General features: G+C 35.1%; 1 protein-coding gene across 3 annotated transcripts in view; it reads left to right on the top strand.

Annotated features, from left to right (window-relative positions):
- Positions 1-21360, top strand: part of CSMD3 (CUB and Sushi multiple domains 3) — a 1097518-nt gene that overhangs the window by 645534 nt on the left and 430624 nt on the right. For all 3 annotated transcript variants that reach the window (XM_060116495.1, XM_060116494.1, XM_060116493.1), the window contains 3 exons: positions 10580-10762; positions 12557-12883; positions 16780-16974. In XM_060116495.1, the coding sequence (XP_059972478.1) occupies positions 10580-10762; positions 12557-12883; positions 16780-16974 (705 nt within the window). The remainder of the gene's footprint in view (positions 1-10579; positions 10763-12556; positions 12884-16779; positions 16975-21360) is intronic.

Below are 21360 nucleotides of genomic sequence, written 5' to 3'. Positions count from 1 at the left end.
GTAGGAAAATGGTGGCAGACTGGGTAGGAAAAACAGGAAAGGCTTAGATCATAAAGGCCTTCCATAGTAAGGAATTTGAAGAGATCTGAATAGTTTTAAAATCACGCTGATACCATAAAGGTGGGATTGGTGTGTTGAAGCATTCAAGACAAAAACCTCTCTTAAAATTAATGTTTCTGTCTTTTCTGTTCCAATACTGGAATCGAGTTCATACGTTTCTTTCCTGCATTATTCCAGTGCCTGGCTCACAGTATTCTCTCCATCCTTTCTCTCAAGCAACATTGAACAATGGAAAAGAGTGTGGTCATTGGCGTCAAGTAGATGTTGAGTAGAAACTCACTTGAGCTATTTCTACATATTTGACTTTGGTTAGCCTCTCAGAACCTCATTTTTTCACCTATAGAATAAATAGTGCCTTGCTCTCAGGGTTGCAATAAGGGATACATGGGTAAACAGAGTTATAGTATTTAGCAAACCTCCTGTCAAATAATAGTCTCTCAATAATGGCAGCTAATAATCTTATCGTTCTGAGACCTTAGATAGCCTAGTCCCTTACCTTGTTTACTAATTGTTTGCCAGTTTTAAGTCACTTATCTTAGCTTTGGTTCCCTAGGAAACAAAGACTGAGGAGAAGCTTATGGACTAATGAGGAGTGCAATTCCAAAATAGCAAAAGAGTAAATTAGAAAATCAACATTGATATAGCACTACCAAAAAGTTCACAGACCTCATTCAAATTTCACTACCCCAAAATGTCTCTTTTTTCCTTTCTTGTCAGGATTCAACCCATGAAACTTCAGTGAATTTACTTGTTGTGTCTCTTTCATTTCCTTCGATCTGAATGAGTTCCTCATTTTTTCCCTGTCTGTCATGACCTTGATAGCTTTAAAGAGTACAGGCCTTTCATTCTGGAATATGTCCCTTAATCTGGGTCCATCCAATCTTTCCTCATATCCAGACTTCAGCTATGCATTCCTTTTTTTAAAAAATATTTATTTATTTATCTGGCTGCGTCAGGGTCTTAGTTGCGGCATGCAGGATCCTCCCATGCGGTGCGAAGGCTTCTCTCTAGTTGTGGCACGTGGGCTTAGTTGCCTCACAGCATGTGGGATCTTAGTTCCCTGACCAGGGATCGAACCCGTGTCCCCTGCATTGGAAGGCAGATTCTTTACCACAGGACCACCAGGGAAGTCCCCTCAGCCATGCATTCTTGACAGAAATGATGCTCCTTCTTTTACTGCATTGCATCAGGAGGCAATGTCAGTATAATCCACACTGGTTATGTGATCCTTAATCACCTAGCAAAATTAGTGCCTTCTGGGTTTTTCCATGGTAACATGACCAGTTTCACCTTTTGCATTCTCTTCACCAGAATCCAAAATCGCTGTGATGGCTGTCAAATGTTGATTTTTTATTTTTAATAATTCCACATTTTTTTAAATGTCATTCTACATGGAGACAGAGTGTTCTCTTCTCTTCCATTTATTTACCCATTTATTTATATCAGATGGATTTATGCATTTGAATTTTATTCAATTAGTTGTAATCCATCATTATCGTTGTTTTGATGATTAAGCTGCCTTAGAATGGCTAGTGTAGTTCCTTCAAGCTGGCCTCTATGTCTTTTTGATGTGTTCCCATCATTCTTTAAGCACTTTTCTTGACAGAACAAGGTGTTCCAGTTTTGTCTTGTACTTTTCCTTGACCAACTCTGGAAGCAGACTTCCTGGTTCCCTTTAGTGAAGAGTGGTATTTGGACACCAAGATGTGGGCACTCATGTACTTGTTGCTATGAGTACTTATTGCTTTTAGGACTCAGTGGATGAGGCTAGAAAATATTTGTGCATTATGTGTGACATAATACACACAGTCATCTCTGTCTCTCTGTGTATATCTATATTTTAAACATTAACACCAATTTTTCCAATTTTAGTTCCACCCTGTCAGAATTTTGTAGCCTTCCCTTTTTCCACATCCCCTTTTTGATAGAAGTCTAGTTACCCTTATCCTCAATACATTTATGACTTGCACAGTCCCATAATATATACTTAATCTTACAACCTTACTGGCTGCTTCCTTGGCCTTGTTTCTACTTGTTTGGCCTCTAGCCACACTGTCACTTACTTGACCTCACTACCTCCTCAACTCCTGATACCACCATCACTGCCTCTGCTATAGGATGAGCAGAGGCTCCTAAAATTCACACGTTGAAACCTAATCCCCAATGTGATGATATTTGGAGGTGGGGCCTTTGGGAGGTGACTAAGTGATGAGAGTGGAGGCTGATAAGTAGAATTAGTACCCCAGGAGCTCCCTTGCCCCTTGTCTACCATGTGAGAACACAGCAAAAAGACATATGTCTGTGAACCAGGAAATCGGCCCTCTCCAGATAGCAAATCTGCTGACACCTTAATGTTGGACTTCCCAACTTTCAGAACTGTGAGAAACAAATTTCTGTTGTTTACAAACCACTCAGTCTCTGGTATTCTCTTATAGTATCTTAAATGGACTCAGACAGCCTCCTAACCCCAACCAAGCCACCCCACCTAAAGAAAGAAAAGGGAAAAGACTTTGTATCTTTTCTGATACAGCTCTTCTCCTTCCACCTAGGATACCTTTCCTTCCTTACTCTTTCCCAGTTCACACAGTGAAATAACTCTAAGATAGTTCAAAGGTCACCTCTTCTGTGAAATCTTTACCCATTTGCCAACCACCGATTCAAGGGGATTTTGCTGTACCTCCTTTGTGCCCTCATTTAAGGCATAGGCTACATCTTATTTTTCTTTATATCCCTAGTGCCTAGTATTATTTTTGAAACATATTAGAAACTAAATAAATGTTTCATAAGTGGGTAATTAATGAATGGAAATTTCTTTGCAATAATTTGGTGATTAAGACTTTAGATTCAGACCCTAAACTCTGCTATTCATAAGTTTTGTGAAATGGGGCAAGTTAGCGTCTTGTCTGTTTGGGCTGTTATAACAAAAGTACTGTAGACTGGGTGGCTTATAAACAACAAACATTACAGTCTGGAAACTAGAAAGTCCATGATCAAGGTGCTGGCAGATTCAGTGTTTGGTGAGAGCCTATTTCCTGGTTCACAGATGGCTGTCCTCTCCCTATAGTCCTCACATGTCAGGACAAGCAAGGAGCCTTTTGAAGTCCTCTTTTATAGGGGCAGAGATGCTATTCATGAGGGCTCCACCCCCATGACCTAATCACCTCCCAAAAGCTCTACCTCCAAATATGATCACATCAGGGATTATGTTTCACCATATGAATTTTGGGGGGACACAAATATTCAGTCTATAACATTAATTAACTTCCCTGACCTTTATTTTTCTCGTTAATAAATGGAGATGACAATAGTTCCATCATATGGCTGTTATGAGGATTAAATCATATAACGAATGTGTTTAAAAAATATTTTCACAATGTCAATACTATTTCAATGTTCAATAAATGATAGCAGCTATTATTAATAATTGGTTTTTGTACAAAACTCTATTATAACACTGATATGTTGCATATGAATTATTTGTTCAGATATTAGTCTTGCCTCCTGGATAGAAAAAAATTTCAAAGGCAATGATATACAGTAGGTATGTGTTTATTTTCCTTACTGCCTATTGTCTTTCAGTCTAAGAGAGTATTGCAGCTTCAAAATTACACCTTCAGGGCCTCCCTGGTGGCGCAAGTGGTTGAGAGTCCGCCTGCCGATGCAGGGGATACGGGTTCGTGCCCCGGTCTGGGAGGATCCCATATGCCGCGGAGCGGCTGGGCCCGTGAGCCATGGCCGCTGAGCCTGCGCGTCCGGAGCCTGTGCTCCGCAACGGGGGAGGCCACAACAGTGAGAGGCCCGCATACCGGAAAAAAAAAAAAAAAAAAAAAAAAATTACACCTTCATTTGAAAATATATTCTTAATTTAAAGAATTTTGTATTAAAGGAGCAAAGAAAAAAATAAGGTTTCAAAATAGTATAATAGAGTAAGCACTTATTCTCAATGCTAACCCAAAGATGATAGAAAACATTAAAAAAAAATACACTGATGCTTAAGAATAGGAAGAGAACACTTCAGTTATTATAAGGCCATAGGGGATCTCTGAGATAAATAAATATAAATAAACATATACATATATATATATACATATATATATATGTATGTATATATATATATATGTTTATATATATATATACACATATGGAATATAGAGGTAAGCTGAGAATTTCATAAACCAATGCCTCCGTTGGCTGCTGTTGCTGTAGCTTCTGCCTAGGAAGCCATTGTTCATCAGGGCCAGAAGCCACCACGGAAGAGGCCACTGGCAGTCCTGAGAAACTGTAGTAATTGCTACAGAGGAAAATATTTCAGCTACAGAGCCAAATGCCCAGACATGGAATCAGAGTCAAATGCAGTTATCAAGAGGGGTCTTTATCCCAACTCAGGATGAAGACCATAAAAGTGGACTGCACTACAGATCAAAAGAGGAGATAATTTATACCTAGAAGTATGACATGATTCTGACATTAGAAGAAATAAGCCTGAAGTTTACAGAAGCGAGCAAATAAAAACATTTATTTGACAGCTTGTTCAAAACCAACTATATTGTTCTTCCCCCAAATAAATTCCTCCTGCACTTTTCATCATAAGCTTGACAACCATTATGATCACCAAATATATTTTCAAATATGCTGCTTCAGAAGAAACTTTAGTCTGCTGCTCTTGAAGCACACTTCTGCCTGTATCCAAGGAAACAGTAAAAAGAAAAAAAAATTATACTAGATATCCTCACAAAAATAAAGGGGGAAATTGTATCCATGAAAAAATAATAGGAGGTTATGAAACAATAAAAAGTAATAAATCATTAAATATTCAAGAAATAACATAATTTTTCAGTATATAGGTTGAATTGGAATTAGATAAAAGTACACAGTGAATTAATAAATTTGAATTATAACATATATACATATTTTACATATATAATACTTCTAGAATGCATAATAGAGAATTTTAAAAATGAAAATTTGAAAGATCGAGCAACATGAAGGCTAAATCTGAAATTTCTGTTGTCTAATGTGAAAGAGTTCTGGAGAGATGAGTATGTATATGAAATAATATTTTAAAAGAAATAATGGTAACAATTTCTTAGAACTGAAAAAAAAGTTACAAGTTATTTGACAGCAGAAATCTATCAAGTACCAAGTTAAAAAAAAAAAAATTAAGAACTAGTACCTAGGTAGATGATAGTGACATTTAAAAACAGCAAGTCTAAAAAAGAATCCTAACAACTATGGGAAGGGAAGAGAGGGAGCAAGGAACAGATTAATTACAAAGAGAATTAAAATCAGTTTGTTATATTTTTTTTATCAGGAATCCTGGATGGATAAAAGACCAGGGAAAAATATCTTCAAAATGCTGAGGGAACATAATTTTGAATTAAAATTCTATACCTTACCAATTATCACTCAATAATGAGGGCAAAAGAAAGACATTTTCAGTTGAAGAATAACCTAGTCTTTCAATAACAGAAACAATTTAGTAAGGTATAAGAGCAATAAAATTTTCTGAGCCTAACAACAGTGTCATCCCACCATCACCTAGCACTTTAGCCCTGCTATTCCCTGCTCATCATCCCACCCCCCACCAGCATCCATCACCTTCTAAAATAACACTTTTTATTTATTATTATTTGTGAAATTCCAATGGAATATACACCACCGAAGAGCAGGAATTATTGTCTGTTTATTCATTGATCTAGTCCACATAGTACCTAGAAGAGAATCTGGCACATAATGGGTTCTCAAATAAATATTTGCTGAATAAATTGAACGACACAGTGCGGTTTGAACTATATAAGTGAGCTTGATTCAGCTACCAGGAAATGTGGCAAAATTCATACTCTGTTTGGAACTTTACCACAGTTCTTTTTTTTTTTGAATTTTTGAATTTTATTTTAATTATTTTTTATACAGCAGGTTCTTATTAGTTATCCATTTTATACATATTAGTGTATATATGTCAATGCCAATCTCCCAATTCATCATACCACCCCCGCCACTTTCCCCCCCTTGGTGTCCATATGTTTGTTCTCTACATCTGTGTCTCAATTTCTGCCCTGCAAACTGGTTCATCTGTACCATTTTTCTAGGTTCCACATATATGCGTTAATATACGATATTTGTTTTTCTCTTTCTGACTTATGTCACTCTATATGACAGTCTCTAGATTCATCTACGTCTCTACAAATGACACAACTTCGTTCCTTTTTATGGCTGAGTGATATTCCATTTTATATATGTACCACTTCTTCTTTATCCATTTGTCTGTCTATGGGCATTTAGGTTGCTTCCATTATCTGGCTATTGTAAAGAGTGCTGCAATGAACATTGGGGTGCATGTGTCTTTTTGAATTATGGTTTTCTCTGGGTATATGCCCAGTAGTGGGATTGTTCAGTCATATGGTAATTCTATTTTTAGTTTTTTTAAGGAAACTCCATACTCTTCTCCATAGTGGCTGTATCAATTTACATTCCCACCAACAGTGCAAGAGGGTTCCCTTTTCTCCATACCCTCTCCAGCATTTGTTGTTTGTAGATTTTCTGATGATGCCCATTCTGACTGGTGTGGGGTGATACCTCATTGTACTTTTGATTTGCATTTCTTTAACAATTAGTGATGTTGAGCAGCTTTTCATGTGCTTCTTGGCCATCTGTATGTCTTCTTTGGAGAAATGTCTATTTAGGTCTTCTGCCTATTTTTGGATTGGGTTGTTTGTTTTTTTAATATTGAGCTGCATGAGCTGTTTATATATTTTGGAGATTAATCCTTTGTCCATTGATTTGTTTGCAAATATTTTCTCCCATTCTGCGGGTTGTCTTTTTGGCTTGTTTGTAGTGTCCTTTATAGCTGTTAGCAATTGCCTTATGTATTGAGGTACTCCTATGTTGGGTGCATATATATATTTATAATTGTTACATCTTCTTCTTGGATGGATCCCTTTATCATTATGTAATGTCCTTCCTTGTCTCTTGAAACATTCTTTATTTTAAGGTCTGTTTTATCTGATATGAGTATTGCTACTCCAGCTTTGTTTTGATTTCCATTTTCATCGAATATCTTTTTCCATCCCCTCACTTTCAGTCTGTATGTGTCCCAGGTCTGAAGTGGGTCTCTTGTAGACAGCATATTAATGGGTCTTGTTTTTGTATCCATTCAGCGAGCCCCTGTCTTTTGGTTGGAGCATTTAATCCATTCACATTTAATGTGATTATTGATATGTATGTTCCTATTACCATTTTCTTAATTGTTTTGGGTTTGTTTTTGTAGGTCCTTTTCTTCTCTTGTGTTTCCCACTTAGAGAAGTTCCTTTACCATTTGTTGTAGGGCTGGTTTTGTGCTGCTGAATTCTCTTAGCTTTTGCTTGTCTGTAAAGCTTTCTATTTCTCCATCAAATCTGAGTGGGATCCTTGCTAGGTAGAGTAATCTTGATTGTAGGTTCTTCCCTTTCATCACTTTAAAGATGTCATGCCACTCCCTTCTGGCCTGTAGAGTTTCTGCTGAGACATCAGCTCTTAAGCTTATGGGAGTTCCCTTGTATGTTATTTTTCGTTTTTCCCTTGCTGCTTTCAGTAATTTTTCTTTGTCTTTAATTTTTGCCAATTTGATTACTATGTGTCTCGGTGTGTTTCTCTTTGGGTTTATCCTGTATGGGACACTCTGCGCTTCCTGGACTTGGGTGACTATTTCCTTTCCCATATTAGGGAAGTTTTCGACTATAATCTCTTCAAATATTTTCTCGGGTACTTTCTCTCTCTCTTCTCCTTCTGGGACCCCTATAATGCGAATGTTGTTGTGTTTAATGTTGTCCCAGAAGTCTCTTAGGCTGTCTTCATTTCTTTTCATTCTTTTTTCTTTATTCTGTTATGCATCAGTGAATTCCACCATTCTGTCTTCCAGGTCACTTATCCATTCTTCTGCCTCAGTTATTCTGTTATTGATTCCTTCTAGTGTATTTTTCATTTCAGTTATTGTATTGTTCATCTCTGTTTGTTTGTTCTTTAATTTTTCTATATCTTTGTTAAACATTTCTTGCATCTTCTCGATCTTTGTCTCCATTCTTTTTCCAAGGTCCTGAATCATCTTCAGTATCATTATTCTGATTTCTTTTTCTGGAAGGTTGCCTATCTCCACTTTATTTAGTTGTTTTCCTGGGGTTTTATCTTGTTCCTTCATCTGGTATATAGCCCTCTGCCTTTTCATCTTGTCTGTCTTTCTGTGAATGTGGTTTTTGTTCCACAGGCTGCAGGACTGTAGTTCTTCTTGCTTCTGTGGTCTGTCCTCTGGTAGATGAGGCTGTCTAAGAGGCTTGTAGAAGTTTCTAACACAGTTCTTTTAGAAATTGTCAGAGAGGGTAGACAAAATTAATTAAGGTCATATAATTTCAGTTTGACAAGTATAGCAAATTGAATTGAATATATTTTACTGATGTACCCTCTGTGAGGCTGGATATACTTATACTGAATATTAAAGCAATAACATTAGAAATCAGCAACAAAATGATAGCCTAGACCCATACATTTAAAAACACCTTGAAATTATTTATGAGTTAAAGAGGAAATCAAAATGGAAATTACAGACTATTTAGAAGTGAACAAAAAATCCTCTAAATATCAAAACAGTACTCTGAAGAAAACTTATAGACTAAAAAACATTTTTTTAAGGAAACAAGAATGGGTGAAAATAAGCTAATATAAAACAAACCCTAAGACTTCAGCTCAAGAAGGTGGAGAAAGAATAGCAAAATAATGCAAAAGAGAGTTGAAGATGGAATCCAAAAAGATAAAAATGAAAGATGTTTAAATAAAATCAGAACAATAGAATTGATTAGCAAAATGTGGTTCTTTGAGTAGACTAGTAAATTTGACAATGTTTTGTAAGTATGAGGCAAAGAAAACTAGAAGACTAATCACAAATAAATAGCACTGGGATTGAGAAAGTTTATGGCATCTTTGTAAAGAGATATTTAAAGATTTTGTAACACAATTCTATTACTACTAAACTAACTTTGGAAAATTGCACTTCTCTAACATATATATAAGTTGCTAATATTGCCTCCCCCCAAAAAAAATAACTTTAACAGTAAAATAACCTCAGAAGATATTGATATGGTAGTCAGATACCTATCTCAAAATTATACCAGACTCAGTCAGCATTTTTAGCAAATTGTCACACTCAAGGATCCAATGTTCCTGTTATACAAATTAGTCTAAAAGACTAGTGAATGTTGGAAAATTGCTAACCTCGTCCCTTGATATTAAGTCTGTATAGGAACAGCACAAGAAAAATGATAGAGCAATGTCACTATGACACAGATAAAAACAAATATCAAATCAAATACAGTGTATTAAAGAAATCATTATAACTATGTTTTCTGCTGAGGATACAAGGACATTCAAAAATATCTCCAAAATTATTGTTTGGTTAAAAAAACAGCAAGTTATAGAATATATTGACAGTATAATACAAGTTAATATATATAGATATATATAAAGCAATACTACCTAGATTTTGTGAAGAGAATTTTTACGTTTACAAAAATACAGATGTTTATATTACATAGTACATATATATGTGTATTATTATAAAAGCATGCATAAAGAACTGGAATGATACGCAACAAATTGGTGCTAGGAGATAACAGAAGAACCAGGAATGTGTGATTGTTGGTGTGTCAAGAGAGATCGTAACTTTATCTCAAAGTTTTACTTTTTAAATTTAAATTAAAATGTTTTTTTGCTGTTGTTTGAGGATGACTGTATTAATGTGATTTAATGTAACTTAAAAACCAAAACAATTACTACAATAATCTGCAACTGACATTCCTAGACTCACAAGGAAGATCCCAGATATTTGGAGTTCCCTTGAGCACATGTCAAAAAGGTGTTTTAATGTGCTCTTAAGAGTTTTTTTTTCAACCTCCTTCAATTTAATTCATCCACAAAACATATGTTGAGGAACATATCTGGGTAATTTGGAAAGCAAAATTGATTCCTGACATAAGGAACTTTTGGAGGAGTCTAATTGGGGAAGTAATTCAACCAACAGGTACTAGGGAGAGTGGCAGATCCTGTGTGGAGGGTATTCACTGATTGTTTTAGGAGCACATAGGCAGAGAATATCACCTTGTGTCCTGGTTTCAATCTAAAGATTTCCTGTATCATGTACAGATTACAAAAATAAGAAAAGTTTTTGAGATTTTGGGAAAATATATATGTATATTTATGTGTGTATGTATGTAGTACAAACAGAAAATCTGAATCTTGTTCGTAGTTGTTCTGTTAGGAACAACCGCATTAGCTGCAGCAACCTCAGTTTCCCTATGTACAAAATGAGAGAATTGCACTAATTGTTCCTTAAATCATGTCTATAACAGTGGTAAGAGAAAATTAAGATTGGAGAACATTTTCATCTTTTGCTCTGAAATATCTTGGCTATAGAGAGTGTACATCTCTTAAATTTGCTGCATGGATATCATATGCCTGAAAGCCTTGAAATCTGACATATCATCTATTTTTACAGAAATTGAAAAAGAAAGTTGTGGTGATCCTGGTACACCCTTATATGGAATTAGAGAAGGTGATGGATTTTCTAATCGTGATGTTTTAAGGTTCGAATGCCAGTTTGGATTTGAATTAATTGGAGAGAAATCCATTGTTTGTCAAGAGAATAACCAGTGGTCTGCAAACATACCCATCTGCATCTGTGAGTACCAAATGCTTTGCTTCCAGATAGCATATGTTACCCTGTCCTTGCATATAATTGCTTTTGTAATTAATTGCAAAGAACTGGAACTGTGTAATTATTTTTGAATGAGTAGCACTTTTCAACACTATCTTTAACAAGTGTGCTTATGCCAAATTATAAATTTCATTGCAGATTTAAATAAAGTTAACACAGTTCACTTGGTAATGGCAAAGTATATTTTACATATGTTCTCATAACACTTTATTGGTGGCATTTTATACTTTATAGATAGAATACTTCTTATGGAAATTATACATCTGAGCTAATTCTATTAGGCTCATTTATTTTAACAAGGTAGTATATGCTTATTTGCAATCAGAAACACTTAAAATATTTAAAGCTTATATTCTATGTATAATGCATTACCTTATTTTTTCTTGTAGATGCTCACACTAATGCCTGCTTAAGTGCCATTTATTTATATTGCACAGAATAAAATTCATTAATGTTTGTGATACAAAATATGCTTGGATTAAAATAATGTGTTTCTTCAAATACTTTAAAGCGTTCCAATTTAGCTGCAACAAAAATATAATTTGTTTTATCTGTTGATGCACTTTTAGGTTAAATTAAATACTATCTTCGTTACCAACAAATACAGCTTATCAGGTGTGAATGCAATATTGAAAATTTTGCATTTAGTTTTGTTACAAATGATAACATATAAACTTATAATCATGAAAGTAAAAATAATTTTCTTGTTTTAAAATATGACTTTTCATCTGAATCCAACTTATAATGATCATGCTTTTCATTTGTGAAATCCTTTATTCCCTACAAAGGCATTAGCACAAACTTTACTTCAATATATAACTGGTTTTTAAAAAATTTAGCAGTTTTCAAGACCTGCATTTTATCTGAATTTTAATTTGTGCTGCAAAACACACATTTTCCTTTAGTGAAAATGTTGATTATTTAACATTTTTAAAATATTTAACATTTTTAAACATGTACTGAGAACTTTTAAAGTGAGTGGAGGCCAAACGTTTTCTAATATATATGTATTATCTTTTTTTTCCTCTGTGTAATAGATCATTTTTTTAATCCTTCCTCTACTTTCTAAATGTTCTGTGTGAACCTTTAAATCATATTTTTTAAAACCTAAAGAAATAAATCTGAGGGGAAATAAAGACTAACCTTAGTATGGTATGGGAGTTCTTATTTAGTTCTTTGTCCAGTGTTAGCCCCTAGTGGCAGCTATCATAAATGTTAATTCATCTCCTTACCTGTGTTATAAGCTATTAGAGCATCCCATGGCCATGGTAGGAGTGAAGTTCACCTAGTTACTACCCTCACTCCAAGTTTTCTCCAGGTTGTATTATCCCAGTTATGTTAGTACCTACATAATATTTGTGTGTGTTTGTTTTCAGTCATTTTGTGAGCATTATTGTTTTCTTTGGAAATGTCTATATACTTCTCCAATATTTTTTTAAGCACAGAAACTAAAACTTTGCACTGCACTCTAACATGGACATGATAAATGTCAAAATAAATTGCTGTTATTACTCCAATTATATTTTTGTGCATATTTAAGCATACAGTAATTCAGAGTACTAGTAGCCTTCCTTAATAATGTGCAAACAATATCATATTTTTTCTGTTTTATAAGATAGATTATATTGTTTAATATTATTTTTTTCAAACTGCTAATTGATTATTATAATTGTTGGCTGTGGCAAAATGAGGTAATTTAAATTATTTGAGGTAATAAATTTGAAAATTTACTGTTTTATAATCTTCCTACTTTAACAGTTCCTTGCCTCTCTAACTTTACTGCACCAATGGGAACAGTCCTTTCTCCTGATTATCCAGAAGGGTATGGAAATAATTTAAATTGCATCTGGACAATAATCTCTGAACCAGGGAGTCGGATACACCTTTCTTTCAATGACTTTGATCTGGAATCCCAGTTTGACTTCCTTGCTGTTAAAGATGGAGACTCTCCAGACTCCCCAATTCTTGGAACCTTTACTGGGGCTGAGGTGCCTTCTCATCTTACTAGTAATAGTCATATACTACGATTGGAATTTCAAGCTGACCACTCAATGTCAGGACGTGGCTTTAACATCACTTATAACAGTAAGTTTAATTTTCCCATATAAAATATTTCTACACATTAGAGCTGGAAAGGAATCATACAAAACAGCTCTCTTGTTCCACAGATAGGAAACTTGAACAAGTCATATACATAATTTGTATCAGGGGCAGTCTTTCAGCCCTTGATTTCTAACCATATTATTACTCCTTACTGTGTCATTTCTCTTTGTGAGAGGCCTGATATTAAGGAGCTATATTTCAAATATAATTATTATATCGCCAATATATTAGCTTATTCTATTAAATCTTATAAGCATAATCTCAGACCTACTATACATAACATATTTTGCTCTGTTATTGGTATGCAAACATAAAAGGGGATAGATCCTTTCTTCAAGATATTCATAAACCAGTAGAGGATTTTAAACAAATAATGACAACACAGAGCTATAATTCCAAAGACAAAATTAGCTAGACTATCAAAGTAGCACAGAGAAGGAAATCACTAATTTTGGGGCAGTAGGTTACTGAGCTGACTTAGCAAAGATGCTACAGGGGAAAAATACCTTAGTGATTAAGAATATCAGCTCTAATGTCAAACTATGCAACTTCAAATCTTGGTTTTGGCTTCCCTGGTGGCGCAGTGGTTGAGAGTCCGCCTGCCGATGCAGGGGACACGGGTTCGTGCCCCGGTCCGGGAAGATCCCACATGCCGTGGAGCGGCTGGGCCCGTGAGCCATGGCCGCTGAGCCTGCACGTCCGGAGCCTGTGCTCCGCAACCGGAGAGGCCACAACAGTGAGAGGCCCACGTACCGCAAAAAAAAAAAACAAAAAACAAATCTTGGTTTTGCTACACTTTTAGGTTTAATAACAGAGCCTCAGTATTCTCATCCATAAAGTCATACTGGGTTTTTGTAAGGAGCTGTCAATGAAAAAAATAATCAGTGGTCAATCTAAGAAAGAAATGAACATTTTTTTTCCAAGCCAGCCTGTGGATTATAACCTGGGAGACAGTCTTTCAGAAAGTTCTGAGGACTGTTCCACCTGTTAGAGGTCAAAGCACAGTTATGTAAGTTTTTGAGACAAAGGGTTATAGTCAAATGACCTATTAGTAGTTTACACAATGCAGATCTGCACATCCAAAGCAAGTAGTGGGTCATCGTGATCCCTTATGAGATTAAGAAGGAATGTTATCTACTAAGGAGGTCTGGTTAATGCAGATGAACAATACACACTAAAGAGGAAGGAAGAAGCCCAAGAGGGCAGAGAAAAAATTTATGTTTAAATTTTCATCTTGCCATAAAATATGAATTTTATTTAATCAGAGTGAATAGGGTGATGCATATAAATAATTCAGCATATATACCTCATAAATACTCAATAAACATTAACAGTTGTTTAGTTGTCTTCTGAAGTATTCCCTTGTCAATTCTTATTCTATTATTGTATTTATTACATTGCTTTAGATTTAAGAATTCTTCGAGGATATTTAGCTATTGTCTATCGCCCATATTTTTTGTATTTCAAAAGGATGAATATTATTTTTCTGAAAATAACGTGGTGTAAATATAGCAAAAAGATGAATTACATAAATGAGAAAATTTAACAAACTTAGTAAGTTAACAAACTTACATACTAATGCTTCCGTGTGCACATGTTTTTACCTGAAGCTGTAGAATGCTAGTGATTTTTATTGTTTTCTTCAAAGCTACCACACTCTGTCAGATTCTGACCAACTTGATGAGTTATTTAAGTGTCACATTATAATAGTATTTAATTTCCTGCTCTTTAAAAAAGCACACACACCCCTCACCCTCACCCTTGCCCCCGCCCGTTCGGTGCTGAGCTTTGTCAATTAATAACAAAATGCAGTTATTGTCTTTTCAAAGTGACATTCTTAGTGAACATTGTCACTAATAAGTTGTCAACATGTAATTGCACATCATTAAAGTTGAATTAGCTGTGACATGTGTCAGGGAGACATGCTGTATAAAATGGTTGCTTTATCTGTAAGTCCCTTTTAAAATATTTCATATATATGTATAAATATAGACACATATACATTTATCTATTTACAGTTTTATGTTGTCTTAAATGCATATATATATATATATATATATATATATATTTTCTTTTCTTGCCACACAGCTTGTGGGATCTTAGTTCTGCAATCAGGGATTGAACCCCAGACCCCACCAAGTCCTAACCACTGGACCACCAGGGAATTCCCTTAAATGCATAATATTTTTAACTTTAATATTTATGGTATCTTGAAGGTATTATGGAAATATGCCTCTTGTTCCTTGTTCTGTTTCTCTAGTAAATAATTTAAACCATTGTATTCAAATTCTTATATTCAGTGCTTCCTACTGATGTTTTTCTCTGAAAAATTATCCATCAGGCATTATATATGAGAGCAACCAGGCTTAATAGATATTGAGCTTTTTAAAAGCACAGCAGAAAACAATAATTAGAAATAAGTGTACCTACAAAATAGATTTGACATATTTTAGAATTTACCTTAATATTATTTTATACTGTTTAACTTAAAAATGAGGAGACTGGATAATACAATTATATAATTTATGAACAGTATTACAATGATGATTTAGTGAAAAAATATAAAACAACTGCATGTACCCATGCAGTATGTATATAATATTAAATTGTAAATACCCCTTAAAATACGTTTTACATATTTAGACTTTGCTACTTTAAATATTCTTCCATTTATATTATACTAATTTAAACATTTATAATGCAAATTTATAGGGCTCATGTGATCTATAATCTATGAGAAATTTAAGTAAGAACATTGTCCTTACACTTCTGCTACTTGCTGGGATGGGGCCAAATATGCATCCTGGGAGATACAAGGTAAAATAAGATAGTGACCCTGAACTAAAGAACTCACATTCTCTTGAGAGACATGAGACAAATAATCCAATATACAATATGTTGTGGAGAGGGACTTCCCTGGTGGTCCAGTGGGTAAGACTCTGTACTCCCAATGCAGGGGACCCAGGTTCGATCCCTGGTCGGGGTACTAGATCCCACATTCATGCTGCAACTAAGAGTCTGCATGCTGCAACAAAGATCCTGTGACCAGGTGCAGCCAAAATAAAAATAAATAAATAAATAGATAAATAAATAAATAAATATTTGAAAAATATATGTTGTGAAGAAAAAATTTAAAGCCAGACCAGGGGATCCATTTCAATACTGTCTCTATGATCTGAGGCAAGCTACTTAACTTTTTCTGAATCTCACATTACTCTTTAGAGTAAATGACTATACTTTGCTCATCAGGCTATTCTAAATGTTAAGTGAGGTGACAATATATCTAAAGCTCCTATCACAGTGCCTAGAACATGGTGTTTGCAAAAGAATTAGCTCTTTTCCCTTTTCCTAGATGGCAGAGAGTAAATGATATATGGAAAATTATAGAGAAATTTTAAGACTTTCATAACTAGATTGAAACATTTCACTTTAATGCTCACTGTGAGATGATCTCTTCATTCCAAACAATGAATCACAAGAAAAGTTTTCAAAGGGACATAGTCAACCTACTCTGTATCAACCTGCTCTGTATTCACATTAATTGGAATTCTGTCCAGCTTATACTGGATATTTTTGCTTAGATAAGGCAAATGATTTCAAGAAATAAGCAGAAACAATTCTATTTTGAAATTTTGTAATTGTAGAGTGTAGTTCACATTTTAAAACAACCACATCCATTACACATCAGAGAGAAACTGGTATGGTCAGAGGAGAGCCTCTCTTTTTCTTTTTTTTTTTTTTTTTTTTTTAATAAAGGCTTTTCTAGAAATGAGCATAACCATTTTAAAAATCATTTAGTCTCATCCCCAATACACAAGGGTCTGTCTCATACTGCTAGTTTGTGTGTTTTTCTCTTTTTTTTTTTTGCTGTTCTCAAGCATTTGGACATAATGAGTGTCCCGATCCTGGAATACCAATCAATGCAAGGCGGTTTGGGGACAACTTTCAATTAGGAAGTTCGATTTCAGTTATTTGTGAAGAAGGATTTATTAAAACCCAGGGAACAGAAACAATTACATGTATTCTTATGGATGGAAAAGTGATGTGGAGTGGACCAATTCCAAGATGTGGAGGTAAGCACAATGGTCAGTGAAAAATATAATTCCATCATAACTATGCACTAGAAACCATAACAGGAAATCCATTGTTCTACCAGGACTCTTGTAATCTTAAAATATCATTTAACATTATACTTTAGACATATAGTATGTAGTTAAATTACACTTTTAATATTTATTTTTTAATTTTTATTATTTTAATTTTTAGAAATCTTAGAAGCTCCCTTTAAAAGGAGCTCTTATTAAAAGATACACATTAAGAAATAGTAGATATTGGTTGCATGTGTAGAGTACCTTTAATATATTTCATAGTTACAGCTGAGTACACTTTATAGTTTCCAGTCATATTTTTCTTGGTCTTTTAACTATTCATGGTATAAATTAAATTTATTTTTTAAAAAGCATTAACTATTATTAATCATAATAAATAAATTTATGCTAAAGCACCCATTATTTAAAATGTATAATTTTTGTAGGCATAGCTTATTAAACTTTTTTTTTTTCAATTTTGATTTGCCCAATAAAATGCAGTCAAGAAAGTTCAGGACAAAATATATGTGTGTTTTATATATCTATATATACGTACACTATGTTTGGAAGTACCTATATATCTTTGAACATATAAAGTCGCATAAAGTCACAAATTATATTGGTAAGAAGGAAGGCTGATCATCTTAAAGATAAAACATATCAAATATATAGCGTTTCAATATAGAATCTATAAGATCGTTGGGGGGGTTATTTAGAATTGTCACAGTAGGAAGTAACATTCTGAATTCTATTTTTCTCCTACTCTAAGGTTACACATCCATTTTATTAAAAAATATATAAAAGGACTTTTACTAAGACAGATGAACTACAGCCATTAATCACCCTTTAGTAGATCACCATGTAGTGATTAGGTGACAATTTTAAGTGGTTTCTTCTTTTTCTTGCTTTCCCAATTATTCTTGTTAGCTGTGCCCAAACTGACATTGGAACCTTTGTTTTCTCAATTTCTAGCTGGTAAATTGAGAATATTTAATATATAACAGACTTAATTGAATAATACAGCTATTACTTATAAATGTTGAGTTTCATTGAATTGAACATTTTCATAATGTCTCATGATGAAGTAATCCAGACCATGCAATTAAGTTTTCCTCTTAGCCCCTTCAATTAGCATCTCCCTCCTCTTCTAATCACCTTCTCATTTGTAACATCAGGGGCTGAACTAGATGACTTCACTGTTCTTTTCCAAACCTCAAATATTATGGGCTTAGTAGGGGTTACCCTGACAACGGCTATGACTATGTTATTATGTTTAAAAAACATAATGGAGTTGCACAATACAGGACTAAAATAAAAAGAGAAACATGAAAGTAGTGTTCAATTTTTTCCATCATACTTTGCCCTGGAGATCATTCGTTCTTTTAACCATAGTTCCCAACCTAGACTTGGGGAATCAGTCAGGAAAGCCTACATTAGTATTTGAAGGAAAAGTAGGAGATAAAAGTTTGTTTCAGGCAGAAGGCATATCACTGGTTCAGTGTGACTGGAGTGAAGGATAGAGGGACAGGGTTTGATGAATACAGAGACCTCTGAAGAATGAAATGCTTTGTAAAGAGTGCTAAGCAGATTAAAAATTATCCTGTGGCAACAGGAAGCTACCTTAGTTTGGAAGTGACATGACCTGAGCCTCTCCCTCCCCTGCACTGGGAGTTGTGTACAGTTTCAGTAGACAGGCAGAGACTACCTCCAGATAATTGAATCTCATTGGATTCTCGCTTGCCTAACTTGGGTGTTGGTTTAGGAGCTGCTTGGTGCCTAGCTGCATGGGGTGGTAAAAATAATGAGGTTGACATCAACGAATCATTTGATGAATTGCTGCTTTATTTGAGAGAGCAATTTCAGTGAGATTTTTCACCATGAAAAATGAATGGTGTTTAACTTTTAAAAATAAGTGAAACAAGGGCCTCCCTGGTGGCGCAAGTGGTTGAGAGTCCGCCTGCCGATGCAGGGGATACGGGTTCGTGCCCCGGTCTGGGAGGATCCCATATGCCGCGGAGCGGCTGGGCCCGTGAGCCATGGCCGCTGAGCCTGCGCGTCCGGAGCCTGCGCGTCCGGAGCCTGTGCTCCGCAACGGGGGAGGCCACAACAGTGAGAGGCCCGCATACCGCAAAAAAAAAAAAAAAATAAGTGAAACAAAATATTCAGAACTAAGTTGGCACAGGCCAATAGGCCCTTCAGACATCCTAAAGAGAACTTTATAAAGTTCCCAAAGGAGAAGAATATTTTTTTCTGCACACGTGAGTGGAATTACATGCAGTTGGCTGGCTCACCTGCCAATTCCTGGATCCAACATGAGGTAGGAACATCACCAAGGATAAGGCTGGAGCCAGGGAAGGCAGAATGGTAGTGGGCTGGAAGTGATCATACAGTGGCACTTGCCAGATTACCTGCCACCCCAGGCTGTGTTTTGAGCCACGTTCCACCCAATAAAGCAGACTAATTTCAGCTCCTGTATAACTAACTCTGATGGGTTTCATTTCTAAGACTCTGATTAAGGTTTGTAAAGATTTCCTTTAGTTTTGCCTGAATTCTACTTTGGTACTAATGAGAAGAGCCTGAGACTAGCTGAGGAAAGCTTATGTTTTTCTCTTCCTAAGTTTTTTTTTTTTCCTTTTTTTTTTTTTTCTTTTTTTTTTTTTTTTTTTTAATCACACCACTTCCTCCCCCATTTCCCAAGCTGCCACATAGCCACTCCAACTTACACAAAGAATTATGTCTGGAAGCTCTCTCTGCCTATAGTCTTTGTTCTTTAGACCTTCCATATTTTGACAGAAAAGTTTTGCTTATTATTTATTATAGTTTTTCTTTTGGGACTCTCTCACAGCTTCCAATATATGCTTAATATTTTAGCTAAAAATTTTTTTTTATTATCATCGTATTAAACACTTTATATAGTGAAATATGTACATGTTTATATATTCTCATTAATACAAATAACTTTCTACTTTTATTTTCTTCACACAAAAAACTCCAAAATCAAATGTATTGTTAAAAATTGCTAATGTGCATGGATTGCTGTGTGTTAAAATTAGAAAACAGAAAGAAATTGTTTTAATCAGAATTTATAGAGCAAAGGAAGTCACTATAAAATGTTTTGATAAGAAAACCCGGGGCTTCAACTCACTTAAAGATTGCCTTCTCCCCACAACTCCTCTCTGTCACAGTAGTGTAGAAGTTTAGGCATATTGGCAAATTAGTGATCCACCCACATCCACCAGTCTTCAACCCCTAAAACTGTGGAAAATCTTTGAGAAAAGTGAAAGGAAACTTTCTGTCTGCCATAGGTCTTGAATAAGAATTCTTCAAACCAAAAGGGAGAAATGAAATCACATATGTTGCAGTTCTGTGATCCCCTAGCTGAACTTAGATTTATTTCGGGTAGCTTAAATACAATTGTTAACAGAATTGGGTTATGCATTTTATTCATTGACCTGAAGTTCAACACTGATACATTAGCTAAGGATAGATTTAGGCCATCTTTGTAAAAATTTGAACTTTTTTCTTTAGAATGAGGTGATTGAATTTCCTCGTGAGGAAGAAAGATTTGATGCTTTATAAAGTCTTGTGATCTTTCAGTCTTGCTAATTGAAAACAAAATACATTAATTTTTATAATTAGCATTGAAACCATTTACTTTGAATTCCACAAACTGTCTGCCTAACTCAATTTAGTAACAATAAATGACTCTTTCACCCACACCTAGACAGTAGCCTGAATATAACCGGCTCTATCTAGGGCCAGTCTCTGCATGGTGACTTCAAAGACACATCCTAAAACCATGAAGAATAGTGTGAATGGTTATCATAGATCTCCTTTAATGGGCTGACACAGGGATTTTCATGATTTTCTACCTAGAAATCTTCCTAAAAATCTTCTTCCTCTTTCTCCACCAAAGCTTCGCACTCACAGCAACTGCATAAACACTCTCCTGTTCTGCTGTAGTCCCCTCACATTCATTCATTCTTCACACAGCCCAAGCGCCCTATTGGGCACCTTGTGAGCATCCTCCATAAATTCAGCCCTCAGGAAGTGCAATTTTCTTATAAGGATCTTTCCTCTTGGAATTCCTTCTTTCTTCACTTGTTTTATGTGATCAGAATTATGTGATCAGAATTCCTTTCAGGGACCTCTGAGGGCATTGCCAGGCTCACCCATGTGTATCCTTCAAAGTTGCTTCTATCAGCCTTGGTTCTAGGAAATTTGGAACAGGGAGGAAAGGGGCAACCTTAAGTACATTTGGATTTATTTCTCTCTTCTCCTGTGTGTGTGTGTGTGTGTATCTCCTGAAACACAGGTAAGATCGTGCTTTTACTCATTTTTCTCAAAGGACTAGTGGGCTACTAGATTTTC

This window comes from Mesoplodon densirostris, chromosome 13 (genome assembly GCF_025265405.1).
Source record: "Mesoplodon densirostris isolate mMesDen1 chromosome 13, mMesDen1 primary haplotype, whole genome shotgun sequence".
In the NCBI taxonomy this organism is placed as follows: Eukaryota; Metazoa; Chordata; class Mammalia; order Artiodactyla; family Ziphiidae; genus Mesoplodon; species Mesoplodon densirostris.
The sequence above is the reverse complement of the archived record's forward strand: the minus strand, read 5'-3'. Positions and strand labels throughout refer to the sequence as shown.